General features: G+C 48.8%; 4 protein-coding genes across 4 annotated transcripts; 2 read left to right on the top strand and 2 right to left on the bottom strand.

The window, feature by feature from the left end:
* Positions 1–97: 97 nt before the first annotated feature.
* On the bottom strand, positions 98–2,448 carry ANOM_008057 (Zn(II)2Cys6 transcription factor; the record flags this gene model as incomplete). The annotated part of the gene is made up of 4 exons (XM_015553313.1): positions 98–354; positions 421–899; positions 957–1,649; positions 1,697–2,448. The coding sequence occupies 4 exons, from the start codon at positions 2,446–2,448 to the stop codon at positions 98–100; spliced, it is 2,181 nt and encodes a 726-aa protein (XP_015405620.1).
* Positions 2,449–3,639: 1,191 nt separating this feature from the next.
* Positions 3,640–6,229, top strand: ANOM_008056 (oxalate/formate antiporter; the record flags this gene model as incomplete). Its single annotated transcript, XM_015553312.1, has 4 exons — positions 3,640–3,892; positions 4,786–5,112; positions 5,165–5,257; positions 5,334–6,229. 4 exons carry the CDS (start codon positions 3,640–3,642, stop codon positions 6,227–6,229), a joined length of 1,569 nt encoding a protein of 522 aa, XP_015405616.1.
* Positions 6,230–8,026: 1,797 nt separating this feature from the next.
* On the bottom strand, positions 8,027–10,512 carry ANOM_008055 (putative C6 transcription factor; the record flags this gene model as incomplete). The annotated part of the gene is made up of 8 exons (XM_015553311.1): positions 8,027–8,538; positions 8,591–8,774; positions 8,825–9,000; positions 9,056–9,329; positions 9,392–9,936; positions 9,984–10,252; positions 10,307–10,426; positions 10,475–10,512. The coding sequence occupies 8 exons, from the start codon at positions 10,510–10,512 to the stop codon at positions 8,027–8,029; spliced, it is 2,118 nt and encodes a 705-aa protein (XP_015405619.1).
* A 1,100-nt stretch (positions 10,513–11,612) lies between these two features.
* ANOM_008054 (copper amine oxidase) lies at positions 11,613–13,754 on the top strand (the record flags this gene model as incomplete). The annotated part of the gene is made up of 3 exons (XM_015553310.1): positions 11,613–11,957; positions 12,009–13,500; positions 13,555–13,754. Exons 1-3 carry the CDS (start codon positions 11,649–11,651, stop codon positions 13,752–13,754), a joined length of 2,001 nt encoding a protein of 666 aa, XP_015405615.1. The 5' UTR covers positions 11,613–11,648.
* Between the last annotated feature and the right edge of the window lie 801 nt (positions 13,755–14,555).

Genomic DNA, 14,555 nt, shown 5'->3' with positions numbered 1-14,555 from the left:
AAAAAAAAAAGGCATGACTCTACTATATGGGCTTTGAATTCCATATCCCGCATTATTCGCCACACTCGTAAAGCATCCGACGAGAAAACAAGCACATCTACTGGTACACAGTCTCATCAAGCGCCTCCTTAACATGCTTTGGAAGGTAATAATTCCGGCACAGTCCGGTCCAGTGGATTCCATCCAACCGTACCAGAGCCAAATTCATCAACGAGGAACCCTCGCTCTGCCTTCGAAGCGCCTGTCGCCACATGTGCACTAATCGTCTGGCCCTAATAGCATGCTCTTTCGAGGGCGCTTGCACGAGTAAGAGTAACATGAAGCTAGAAACAGTCGCGAAGCCAATCCGAGACCCTGGGCACAGATAGTATGTTAGAGAATATCTGCCCAGAGATGAATGAGGAGATAGAAGACGCATACATGAGAACCAATACCCAGCCAAGTCACTATATGCCATTCTCATTACCAATCGAAGCATCTTCGCGGCGCAGTTCTCGGCCGCTTTGAGAACAGCGCTCCCCGCACCGTTCTCGTTTGACAGGTCTATTGCCGGGGTGGGTTCGATTTCGTCGGATTCCATGATATGGAAGATGTAGTCATCGAGCGCTGTGGTGAAGTTGGTTGAGGCTTCTGTGGCTTCGAACAAGGGTGGCGGAGTAGCAGACCGGACCATAGGTCGCAGAAGAGCGCGGAAGATGAACACTTCCAAAAGCGTGTATGCAAAATGAAGACAGGTTAATTGTGGACCTGTCCCGTCAATGGATGCGAAAAGCCTATCATGCAGTCTGAGTGGTGCCGGTAAATGGACGTACCATTCCCTCAGCTTTTGAAGAAGTGGACGAGCGGTTTTGAAAGATTCCGGGAAATTCGACGATAAGCGTTGTGAGGATCGCAGAGCACTATTGATATGCCTGTTAATAACAATACGGCTTCGATAAGATAAAAATATCACCTACTAAAGGTCATGCTGCACCTCATCTGCTATGAGAGACAGACGAGCAAAACATTGGAATTGCTGTGCATGCAGTACATCTTGTGCCAGCAGGCTTCTCGGAGGCGACAACAAAACGATTTGCGCTTCATCAATATGGAAATCATTGTCATCGAGTTCTGTTACATCCCATTCATTTTGTCTGATATACGGGGGCCGACCCATCAGGAGGCTTCTCAATTTGTCCTCGGCATAAATTGCCCACCATAGTCTTCGTCGCAGTCGGCGCTCCCAGGCAGGAAGGCCCATCGGCCCACATTCCATCTGAAGACCGAGCGATGTAGCAAGCCCGACGAGTAATCCAACAAAAGACCATACAGATGCGCTGTCAGCAACAGCACTTTGACTCTTTCCTGGTGCTTTGTGCAAATAAAGCAGTCCTGCTTGCAGGGCTGCTAAGTGAGGGGTGTGGATCTCTTGTAGAAGAATCTCCCACACCATGCGCCAGAGCTGCTCAGTTGGCGGTGTTGAGTAAGCGTTGAGAACTGAGAGATACTCGTCAAACTTGGTAAATGGTTGTGCCGAAGCGTATATGGCGGCCAGGAGATGAACCGGCATGTTGTTAAGAACGTGTTGATCGGGTGTGATGCGAGTAAAGGTGAGACCAAATAATGACCTGGAGATGACAGGAAGAGTCGGGAAGATGAATTTTACAAACCTGTTATGTCAGTTGATGATACTGAATCACACGAGGAGGCCACTCACAAGGCTACTAGTTTTTGGCCGCAGTCTAGGGGAACCAGGCCATTCAATTCCTCCCTTCGACTCTGACTCCTGGGAATGGCTGTTTCTTCCTTTGCGGGCCCATACAACTCGTCCGTAGTTACTAGAAAATGAACGGGAATCTTTTCGTCAAGCGGAAGCCCTCCCGCATTTCGGAAATGTACCTGATGGAAAAGAAGAAAACCATGGTCGTCGAACTTGCAATGCCGGAGAAGCCATGGGTCTGATTCGCCTGAGGCCCCAGTAACTTGATATGAGAAGCCTTTCAGCTGGTCTAATGTCTGAATCGCCTGAGCTGGAGGCCTCTCTGGAAAGTGATAAGTTGCTGGAGCCGTCGTAACGGGTTCGCTTGACGGGACTTCTCCTGAATCAGGGCCAGCTGAGGGGCCTAAGGGGAGGATAGGCTCTGACTGGCATCGAGCAGAGTCATCCGTGTTGACTGCGGCGTGTAGCTCCTCCACGGGCTGCACAGCTGTCACTTGTTGGGCTGAAGGAGGAGACGCTTGATTCGCGTCGGCGAGTGCCGTCGATGGCTGATGAACAGCCTGAAGGCCACCGAAAGTACACAAAGAACCAGAAGTTTGACATCTTTGACAGGTATTTCCTCTCTCCGCCTGACATCTTAACTTCTTTCGACGACATGGGTCACAAGGCGGATGACGCTTAGAACGATATGGGCGAGTGTACCTCGGGGTATGAGGGCTATTTGCATTTGACGGGGAAAGTGACTCCATACTCTTGGTTTATGATGTTCGGCGAAAGGATAGTAGGGTAAATGGATTATTCTGTGTCTGCCGAAAAGCCATTCGGAGGCGTTCGGCGAATTAATGACCTGATTCGCTCCCTGGCCCGGACCACTGTTGGGAGAAGGCGCAGTAACAACTCAACCAGTTCGTTTTAATGGGTCTTGAGCAACCTTCCAATTAGTCCCCCTAATGTGGTCAATTCAGCCACTAAAGCTATCGCAGGAAAGAATCTGCAGGGTCTACTTGTAGTGTGTCTGTTAAGGTGCGTGTGCCCTGCTACGGTCATGCAATATGAATACTTCCACAACAGGAGACCACGTTTCTATCCAAAAGCAAATTCAAAGCCTCATCAAAACAGTACGTAACTGGCAAACTCTTTGTCTGAGAGTAATTTTCGCCCTTTGGTGGATCATCCCCGTAGCCGTATATCTAGTATGTGTTTTCGGAGGGCTCAAGAGTGACCCCAGCAGGGAAAAAAAAAAAGAAAAAAAAAAAAAGGCTTGATGCAGAATGTTTACTAAACAAATCCTCATACTCCTTCTGCTTAACAATTTATACGTGCTCGTCAGACACAATCACAATCTCCACATCGCTGCCAGGAAATCGGGATATACCCGCTTCGCCGTATGACCTCTCGACGTACCTGGGACGTGTTCGTTAATGCGCAGACCTATCAGACCCTAGGTAATAGCAGAGCGCGAAATTTTCGAGATTCATATTCCAGCAACATGATATTAGTTAACTAACAGTCTGGTACAAGAACGTTGTTCGAGTTCCGATCATTTGGAAGAAAGGTTTCATGGAAGAGGAGGTGAAAATGGACAAGTGATATTCAATCGTGGCATTTAAGGTGCCCTCATAGGTGTGGAGGCGTTAGAACTATATATAGCCTGTAATGCATAGTCATTTGAGGATAATCTGAGACGTGTTCGCACAGTCTATACTTGCCCTAGAAACTGGTATATCTTGTGACGACCAGTTCCTGAAAGTATGTACATAAGTAATTGATATATAGCCAAATTTTGACATACGATCCACATATGCATGACTTCTGCTTGAGAGCCGGTCAGGTGGCATTAAATGTAGCTGAGTGGCATTTGTCTACGATTCCTCTTCTCTGAATCTCTGCTATATTGTTTTAACGCATCTTCACACATAATCTAAGTGTCTTAGTCCAAGATGTCCCAACCATTATTTGATGCTTTGGTTAATGGATACAACCAAGAAGAAAAGAACAATTTTTCTCATCAGCAGACGCCATTCTATCCCTGTGTCTACACCGCGCAATATCCAAAAGAGCCTCCGGCCTCTGGAATTCTAATCGACGAAAAGCTAAAGAGCTTCGATGCAGACTTTATTGAACTGGGCGGCAAGCTCCGCCATGAAAGAAAGATGAAGATCGTAAAATGGTACACTCAGCACTGGAAGGATGGTGAGAGGCGATTGAAACTGCTGCCTCGGTTTGCAATCCTCTCGAAGCTACGTCACGTCACATACGGCGCTTACCGAAGAAAGACGATAGCTCTGTGGCGTGTCGAGATTTTGAAGGGCTTTCTTCGGGTCTTCCCGAGTCGCAGGGTCAGTGTCATATATAGGGGTACTACTTCCACTAACACTTGGTATGAAATATAGTAGACGCTGGAAAGGTCGTTTTGTCTAAAGGCCTCAGCTATGGTTCTCGTGTGGACCGTGTTTCAAGAGTCTGTACGAGAATCAATGTGATACGTATGCGCAGGGCACGGAGTTCCCCACCTTAGAGAAGGGGCGTAAAAGATATGACTATGGGCCCAGGTTATCTTTTTTGGAGACAGTAGAAACGTGTTCAGTGCTTAATGACTCGCTCCCATTCCATATATTATAAATAGTGATGGTAGTCGATATCTGTTTCCTTTTCCACGGCCGAGTCCATACTCAATACTCATACAAAAGGACGAGGATAACTGCCAGATACACCGCTACTAGTATGATCTACAATGCGTGGACCTCGGAGTTCGCCGGTCAGGGCTATCTGTCTATTTCAGCCAATCATCGTTCGAGATGCCCGAGGTCTCCATCGAGGTGTTTAGTATGCCATCACTCTACCCAATTGGTCTTGATCGGCCACTAAACTAGATGGAGCATTTTACTCCTTATGCCCTATCTCTTACAGTCCTGTTTACTCAGAAACCGGCTTCATGGGTCGGTCTTCAATATGGGGCTCCAATACCGAGTGGTCCGAGTCGACTTGTCGGCTCGGCAGAAGAAGACGACTTCGACATGAATTGATATAGATATATATAAGATGTGTACCAAGCAATCAATTGTTCTAATGTATCCTCCGACTAGCTCGCTCTTTCGAGTATCCGCTACTCTTTGCTGTTCCCCTTGACCTGGAAATGTTAAGCAAAGAAGATCGGAGCGTGGCTCCTTCAAGGACATCCGAAAGTCCCGAGCTAGCAAATAATGAAAGCTATCCCGAAGGAGGTCTCAGAGCATGGCTGGTAGTTTTCGGGGCGTGGTGTGCTATGATCCCATCTATGGGCCTGTTGAATAGCCTGGGGATCCTGCATGCCTGGACTAGCACTCATCAGCTTCAGGGCTACTCCGAATCAAGCATTGGCTGGATATATGGTGCTTATGGATTCTTCCTTTACTTTGCCGGAGCACAAGCTGGTGAGTGAATCTGTGTCAGTTCTATGAACAGTTACTGAACTATGTGTAACAGGGCCGATATTTGATGCATATGGACCAGCATATGTCATTATTCCTGGGTCAATTGGGATGGTGGCTGCGCTGATATGCTTTAGTTGTAGTGAAGGTATATATGGCTCTAAACTTCTTGCACTCCTCTTGTATGGATCTCATTACACACCACAACCCCTAACGCAATGCAGAATATTACCAGATTTTCTTATCCTTTAGTGTCCTCGGAGGAATCTCAGCCTGCACACTGTTCACACCGGCAGTTTCATGCGTCGGACACTGGTTCAACGTTCGCCGCGGCTATGCAACAGGCATCGCCTGCACAGCCGGCGGACTGGGCGGCGTGATATTCCCCCTGATAGTACTGTTCGCAGCCCCCAAAATCGGGTTCCCATGGGCCATCCGCATCATCGCCCTGCTATGCGCCGTCCTCTGCACACTAGCCTGTCTCCTCATGAAAACACGCCTCCCGCGCAACAAAACAGCAGGAGGAGGCTCCATCGATTTCAAAGCCCTCAAAGACATCAAATACGCCACCACAACCGCCGCCGTCTTCCTGGTCGAGTTCGCCGTCTTCATCCCAATCACCTACATCGCCTCATACGCAGTCCACGTCGGAGTAGACAACACCATGTCCTACGCGCAAATCATCTTCCTCAACCTCGGCGCCATTCCAGGCCGCTTCCTCCCCGGCCTCATCGCCGACCGACTAGGCCGCTTCAACGTCATGGTTCTCACATCGCTCCTATGCGCAGTACTCACCCTCGCCCTCTGGCTGACAGCAGCAGACAACCTAGCCGCGATCATCTGCTACGCAGTGCTTTTTGGCTTCTGGAGCGGAGCGGCCATCAGTCTCACGCCCGTGTGCATCTCACAGGTCTGCGCGACAGAAGACTACGGGAAGAGGAACGGAACGACCTTCACGATCGTTAGTGTGGGCACGCTCACTGGGATTCCGATTGCGGGCGCATACAACAGCACAATGCAGGGGATTACTGGGGGCTTATCGTGTTCGGGGGCGTGCTTTATCTGGCGGCTACTGTTGCTTTTGCTGTTGCGAGGGGCGTTTGTGCGGGGTGGGCTTTGAAGACTAGATTTTAGAAGTTATAGAAAGATATAGAATAGAATAGAATCTCATGAGATGGTTTTAATCAGCTACAGTGATAGGGGGGATAGTTTCATCTTGAAATGCGAGTACTACTGTAGTACCTGTATACACCCTGCTACAGTAAATTTCCAAAATATACAATATTTCTACTATAGCTCAATAATTACTTTCTACAGTATATATTTTTTTTAAAAGGAATAGAATAGTATATCAGTGGTAGAACCAAGCAATTGTATAAAAACTAAGCGTGTTGAAGCCGTGGTTCTACCATCCAGTTTTTAGGGTTACTGTACTTCCCACTGTGATCAAATTAAGTATACATCCTGCACCGTGTCTTCAACCCTAGGATCTGAGTAGTAGTACTCAGGACCAGAATTTGAAATATAAACACTAGATATTATATGAAGACATTCTAAGTCCTCCACCAAAGCTATACAAGATTGATTTCCATTTAAAAAAAACTACCTATATTCACAATAATTACTACACCCTAAGAGAACCACAAGAAAAAAAGAACCCCCAAACCCAAACCTCAACCCCAGACACAAGAAAAATTAAGCATGCATAAAGCCCCCTACCCGCGTAGCATAAATTTAGACCCCTTGAAACCCCCACCAAAAATAAAGGTACTTATTTCCCGCCACAAACGGTTTCACCCCAGCGCCCCCAGAAACGGGTTCTCCATTTTAAGAAAATAAACTATTTTGATTATTCTCAATAACCGCCTGATTGTCGGTTCGGTTGGAATGATCGTTCGGCGAAGGCCAGATCTATCATCTGTGCACCGCGGGGGACCAATGAGAGCTTGGTTTCGCCGAATGGATACGGGGTTCTCCACGGCTGAGGTCGAACCGATGAGGATCCTTACCACAGCAAGGGTGTTTGTACGATGGGGGAGACGGTGAGCGAGGAGATCTGACGGGATCGATGATGTGAACGTGCATTAGCATGTAGATCTATATCTGTCGTGGTGGTTGTCGCGTGGGAGGCGATATTTCTGGGATCGTATATTAAGGAGTATAGTAGCTACATTCTGTCAGGGTCCTCATCATCTAAGTTTTCTCTCTACTACTAGTACTTACTTACTTACTTACTGTCCACCAACTACATACACCCTACAAAGTTCCCACTGCCACCATATATTATATTCCGCCATCATGAGTGACAAACCCAGCCCCAAGAACCTAAAGACCAAGATCCAATCCTTCCTCCATATACCAGACCGCACAGATGCCGCGAGAGTCTCTGACACTGCGTCCGAGGTCACTTTGGCACCCAGGTAAGAATTGTGTACTGTCCTTCGAGAAATATCGAGGCAGATGTATGGACCTCTCTTAGGAATCGATCGAATATTGTGAAAGGGTCTAAGGGTCGAGCTGCGACTGCTTTGTATAATGGTATGTGCTTATTCTGGTTTGTGTGCTGTGTGTTGTGTGTTTCAGGAGAGCTGACTTGGAGTCTGGGTCTAGGTGATCAGTGCTTTGGCACTTGCTGTCGCGGGAGTGGGTATTCGCGGTGAAGGGTAAGGGGGGTTAGTTATGATATCCATATTGGGGGTTTGTTGGCTTTTCTTTTTCTTTTTGTCTTTTCTTTTGGTTTTTGGTTCTGTTTTGGGTTTGCTTTCTGTTTATGTGGTATTGAGAAGGTATTTCTTTGGAATGGTTGCGTCGTGGGATTCTGCTCTTCTCCGACTTCATAAGATCTATGTCGGGTTTATGATATTTACAGGGAGAGAAAGTGCAAGACACACAAAGACCCAAAGTCCTGGGCACAGTTCTACCCATCACTCCATAACCACAAATCAGTCTGTAATCCCTCCCGTTCAGCATCCAGGACCAAATTATTCGCGTTCAGTTGGTCCGTAACTGAGAGCATCTGCTCCAACGACAACCCACACTCTTTCCAGTCGAAGTGTATCTCATCGTCCTGACCAACATCGGCAGCGTCTGGTACCGACAGGGCCGGGCTGATACCCGCGGGTAGAACAGCCGCGGAATCATTCGTCTGCTCCGACGGCTGTTCCTCGCCCACCTGCTTGGCACTACTCCCGGGTGTGAGGGGCTGCAGGTGAGGCTGGAGCAACGGCTGAACTAGTTCTTCTAACTGCACGATTTCGGATTTCCGGAGCTGTGCTACGCGGTTTCCCCGAGCGATCATGTCGTCTAGTAGACTGAATCCCATGTCGCGGTAGCTGGGGTCTGGGATGATGTCCGGGAGGATGGCGGATATCAGGGATAGGATGAAGAAAGATGAGAAGAGGTTTTCGAGGTCAAAGGGGAGGAAGGTTTCTGGTTGATGCTGTTAGCATTGTTATTTGGGGGTCAGTGAGAGAAGACGGACCGAGAAGGCTCTGGTCACGCAGCGCAGTGAGGATTCTCAAGGATTTCAATGCGGAGTCGGTAGATGCTTGCAGAAGGGTCTGGACTGGTGATGATAATGTTCGGAATATGTCGCCTTGCTCGAAGCAGTTGAGTCGCTCCCAGAGGAGGGTCAAGACGAGTGGTCGGGTAGTGACGATGATGCACTAGTCGCTGTTAGGAGAGCTGCCTGTACAATATCTAAGAAGCCACATACCTGATGACAGGATAATGTCAGTCGCGTAGTGACTCCAGATAGCGACTCTACAGAATCTGAAAACCGATGCGCGAAGACATCCTCCAATTCGCGCGAAAGGTCCGTTATTTCCTGCAACACCGACCGAACCTTCCGGAGGAAGATGCCGCCCAGCTTTCCATCTGGGCTATATACAGCTGGAGTGTGCCTAGTCAGACTAAGGGTTTAGGCGAAGGACTAACTCATACTTACTGTCCAGCACACGGGTGATAACCTGTGTAATCCTCACATGCAGGCTCAACGCGGCTTCCTTTTGGCCACACGATTTTGGATCCGAGAGGGGCGTGGTTATCTCATCATCCTTGACCGCGTTGGGTGATCCGATCAGCGATGAAAACTTCCGGTCCAGTATATACACGGTCCACCATATATTTTGACACCGATCCACGAGCTTTTGGCCAAGTTGCTCAACAGGCGGGGCGCGGTGATGACCTTCCACCAATGCCATGCGTATGGCGTGGCCAATCTACACTGTTTAGCTGCTTTGACCAGAGAAGGAAATTTGGAAGAAAAAGAGCTTCAACCTACATAGCAATATGCGGTATCTCTCATGTCGATGGAGTGGAAATAAAGCCCGATGAGAGTAAGAACCTCGATGGCTAAAACAGGATCTTGCCATAAGCCCGTAATGTCAGGCAGGAAGGACATGGCTCGTAAGAAATATTTCGTCCAGCTAGCAGCATTGGAAACCTTTCGCACTGGTGCTAAGAGAGCCTCCCCGAATGCCAATACAATCAAGAACTGGACGTACCAGAGACGGCTCTCTTGTACCTTCACTTCGGCGTTATCGTAGAACTCATATAGATGGCGAAGAAATTCATCTTCATCAAACAACAAGTATAAGTGACTAAAATGGAACTGAACCGCGTTCAGTATATACAGTGCATGCTCCAGGGAGGGCAGTCCACTGATGTCAGGAAGCTCCTCGGAGCTGGCTTGTCGCCACTGAAGTTGGTAAGCATCGCCATCCACAGCGAGAGGTAGCGGTGCCGAGCTGTGTGGACTCAAGCGTGCTTGGATGGTATTCAGAATCCGACGACTGAAGGACCAGGTAGATGTAGGTCCGAGGAATACTAGACAGGTCAGTTTCTGTGGCGGGTCTTGACAGCAAGTGACATACACCACGGTCTCTGCCTGCGGCCAGTATGCTTGACGTAGCCAGGCGATACCAAGGCCAGGGGATTGGAGGCGAATCGTTCATCATATCGACTGCCCCCGGATTGTTCAGGGGTGGGCGGTTGGGGTGTCTCGGATGTTCGTACTGGTGTTGCACCCGTGTTACCATAAGTGCTTTCACCCACACTACTGCTCTCCAAAGTACGAGTCCGTTTCCTCGCTGGCGGGGTAGACTCGAGCTCCTCCACCCTTCGCTTTAGAGATAGAAATAGCCTGAAACATCGTCAATCAAGTGTGAAGACGATGAGGGTCTTGAGATGTATGTACTCCTCTGAGACAACAATTTTCCGATCATCTTCAAAGACACATTCCTGACGACGCTGTCGACATTTATCGCAGGGATGTGTGCCGGAGCATTTGACTTTGCGAGATCGGCATCGCCTGCACCTGCGGAGAGTCAGGGTTGATTCTTGACAAGCTGGATTCAAGACTTACGCGTTGGAGGTCCGCTTTGGGCGCTCAGGGCGATCCATCTTGATCCCCAATGACTATGGCATGCTAGCCTATGTGATTGTGGCAAAAAAGCTTCATCGATATCGCTTTTCCAGTCGGTCAATGCATTGTTGAGCGTATCCACGGGGTGAGTCAGCAACCCCGCAGTTTGATAGCGAAAACGAGAATTCGGCCATTTGGGCGGATACGCCGATAAGATTAGATACCAGTATTCACAGGATTCGAACCACACAGTACACTTTGTATAGATAAACCAGACAACAAAAAAAGTTGTCTCCCCCGAGCCGGAATCGAGCCAGCGACCTTTTGATTACAAAGGAATTTCCATTACAGTCAAACGTGATATCCAACTACACCATCAGGGGTTTCGACGTGCTGGTTATACATATATAATGTCTACAAGAACCATGAATACATATATTATCTTGGTCATTCAAAACAAACCGCTTCCCGGACTATATTTCAGTCTCACCGATCCAGTGTTTGAACATACATATACCTATCTACATATTAAATCATAGATCTTAGAAAGGAGTAATACGCTAGTTATTGGGGTAGGCAGCTGATATACCAGATATTGAGGCCTCGATATCCAATTAGTGGGTTTCTGCCGAGTATAGAATATATAATTAGGAATTACGTATAAGCTGTCTACTGTTCATAATAAATGGTCATGTTGCTATAGTACGCAGTGAGTGGTGCATTCGCTAATATTGTCTCCTACGAATAACCTTTCCTGCGCTGTGGCTATTCATATGACCGCCCTTCCATGACTATACTGCTGCTCGTCGTGACAAGCAAGACAGCCGATCGACCGGCACTTTGAGCCTATCAGTGCTTCAGGGTATGGGCCAAGTGACATGCGCTTTTGTCCAAGCGCGACCACCACGCTAAACCGCCTTCGGCAAGAGATACGCTGAGTCGGGTATCCACCAATCAGCTACCAGTTCCTATCGATGTCAGTTCCCAAAGGGGTTTAAAGCCAAATTTCCTGCCGTTTACTATGAGACAGCTTGGCTCTGGGGGATTATCAGAGACCCACGAACGAAGACTTGGCTATCTGGGGTGACCATTATATAAACCGGACGTGGCCCGGGCTCTCAGCTCACATCAATAGTCACCTTCTTTCATTCTTATTTCTCCCAGTGAAAGAACAATGGCCTCACTCCCTCATCCGTTTGACCCCATTACCCCCGGGGAGATCCAGTTGGCCACCAAGATCCTGCAGGCCGCTTTTCCCGGGGTCTCTCTGCGATACAAGAAAATTGATATCCAGGAGCCAATCAAGCAGGAAGTAGTGCCTTTCATTGAAGCCGAGAGACTGGGAAAGCCATTGCCTCGCCGGCCGACCCGCTTACTGCAGGTTCTCTTCCATCGATTGGACAATGGCGCATTCTACAAGGCCTTGCTGGATGCAGGGAAAAGGTCTGTCATCTCAGCCAAAGAGATGCCCAAAGATATCCAGGTATTTCATACCACACCACGGTCGTTATTAGCTATGAGCTAACGTGTCTAGGCCCATGTTGATATAGATGAAATGCTCGAGATGGAGCAACTGTGTCTGAACCATCCCGCTGTCCAAGCCGAAGTGGCCAAGATGCAATTGCCAGAGGGAGTTACGGTTTGTAATGACCCCTGGATCTATGGAACCGATGATCCGAAGGAGACTCGCCGTCTGTTTCAATGCTACATGTATATCGTCGCCACCGACCACGCCCAGAACAACCAGTATTCCACACCCTGCAAGTTCTCCCCTGTATTTGACGGGCTCACCAAACAACTTGTACGCATGGACTATCTTCCCAGTGGCACTGATGCGCAAACCATGGAGACCCAGCCGTGGAAGCCCGTTGAGACCGTCCAATACGCACATGACCTCCTTAAGGAGCCTTTGCGCACTGACCTCAAGCCGTACATTGTCCAGCAGCCTCATGGGCCATCCTTCAATGTTCAAGATAACGTGGTCTCTTGGCAGAAATGGCGGTTCCGTGTGGGCTTCAACAGCCGCGAGGGCCTGGTAATTTACAACCTGACCTACGATGGACGTAACGTGTTCTACCGTCTCTCCGTGTCGGAAATGACCGTCCCTTACGGTGACCCTCGGGCACCCTACCACCGCAAGCAGGCGTTTGACGTAGGAGACGTTGGGTTCGGTATTACTGCGAACCAGCTGTCCCTGGGATGTGATTGTCTCGGCCACATTAAGTACTTTGACGGCTACCGCTCCGACTCCAAGGGCAACCCGATCCATCTGCCCAATGTTATCTGTCTCCACGAGCAAGACAACGGGCTTCAGCATAAACACAGCAACTACCGTACAGGGGCCGCAACGGTAGTCCGCAACCGCCAGCTGGTTGTGCAGATGATCTGCACCGTGGCCAACTATGAATACATTTTCGCGTTCATCTTCGACCAAGCGGCCAACATCGAGCTCGAAGTACGCGCCACCGGCATCCTCTCCACCGTACCATTCGACAACGAGGAGTTCGGTAAGACCGTTCCCTGGGGTACAAACGTGGGCCCCGGCGTGATGGCCCCTTACCATCAGCACATGTTCTCATTCCGGATGGATCCCGCCCTGGACGGGTTCAAAAACACGCTTTACTATGAGGACAGTGTGCCCATGCCCGAAGACGAAAATAACCCATGGAGCGTGGGGTACACAACAGAGCAGACCGTCCTCCGGACGAGTGGAACGGCCAACACCAGCGTCGAACGCCACCGTGTATTCAAGATCCGCAACGACTCTCAAATCAACCCTATTACCTATAAACCAATTTCATACAAGCTGCAAACCGCACCCAGCCAGATGCTCCTCGCCAGCCCGAAGTCCTTTGGTGCCAAGCGTGCCGCCTTCGCCACCAAACCTATCTGGGTAACCAAGTACCAGGACGACGAGCTATTCGCCGCCGGTGAATTCACCAACCAAAGCAAGGAAAGCCAAGGTGTCGAGAAATGGGTGCAACGGAACGACCCGGTAGAGAATGAAGACATCGTCCTCTGGCACAGTAAGTCCCACTCCTCGCTCCCTTTGGCAGAGATGGAGAACTAACTGTAGGTAGCATTCGGCCTGACCCACAATCCCCGCATCGAAGACTTCCCCGTCATGCCGATGGAGCGCATTAGTGTCATGCTGAAGCCCGACGGGTTCTTCACGAAGAACCCGGCCCTGGATGTGCCGCAATCCTCGCAGTTATTTAACAAGTCCACGCTGCACCCGGAGCCGGCGGCCTGCTGTGGTCCAGCGAAGGGCAAGCTGTAAGCATGGTATTTGATAGGACATAAAGCCATGAATTGATGACTGATGATCAATCACCTTGACATGACTACTACGTAATCTAGTGGAAACCTGAATAAATAAATTGCAACTATGCTATGGTCCGTATCCTTAACTGAGACACTCTGGTCAAAGAATTAATCAGCCTGTAAGCCTTTACTTAGGAAACGACTACGTCTTTATGAAAGCAGTATTCATTCCATTATCAAGTACCTAATAGACAATGAAGCATTTCATTCCCAGCACTGCACACTCTCTTTCAGGGAAGTCTGATTCGCTTTCCATGACGCTGACCGGACGCAGTGCCTATCCAGCGTTGCTCGGGCCATTTTTGCAGTACAGTCTTATGTTTCCCTACGGTTCATGGGGACTAAGTTAGTCTTTGGATACCCTGGAGCTTGCTCCCAGACAGCCTCCCCGCCAGCGACGGTTTCCTTTGTGTTCCTTTCTTTGTGTAGCATCCAGTTGTCCTACATAATAATCTCCGGTATCTAACTTGAGGTGCACGTTACCCTTATCCCGTTTATTGTAGTTAGAAAGGCATGTATACTAATATTAGGATCGGGTTGGCCTGCTCAAAAACCTAATCCAGAGCTGGGGTCGTTATGGAGAAAGAATTGACCAGAAGGTTAAGGTTAGAGCTTTTATTTAACCTTAATGACCAAGGCACCAAACTAAATCTATGAGACAAGCATAGTAGGGTCTCTCAATATTATACCTTTGACAGAATCTAGCCCTAATCCACTGTCTGCCTAAATAAGTTTACTATCTATATGGCATCTCTCA

Source organism: Aspergillus nomiae (genome assembly GCF_001204775.2).
Source record: "Aspergillus nomiae NRRL 13137 chromosome Unknown contig00193, whole genome shotgun sequence".
Lineage (NCBI taxonomy): Eukaryota > Fungi > Ascomycota > Eurotiomycetes > Eurotiales > Aspergillaceae > Aspergillus > Aspergillus nomiae.
The sequence above is the reverse complement of the archived record's forward strand: the minus strand, read 5'-3'. Positions and strand labels throughout refer to the sequence as shown.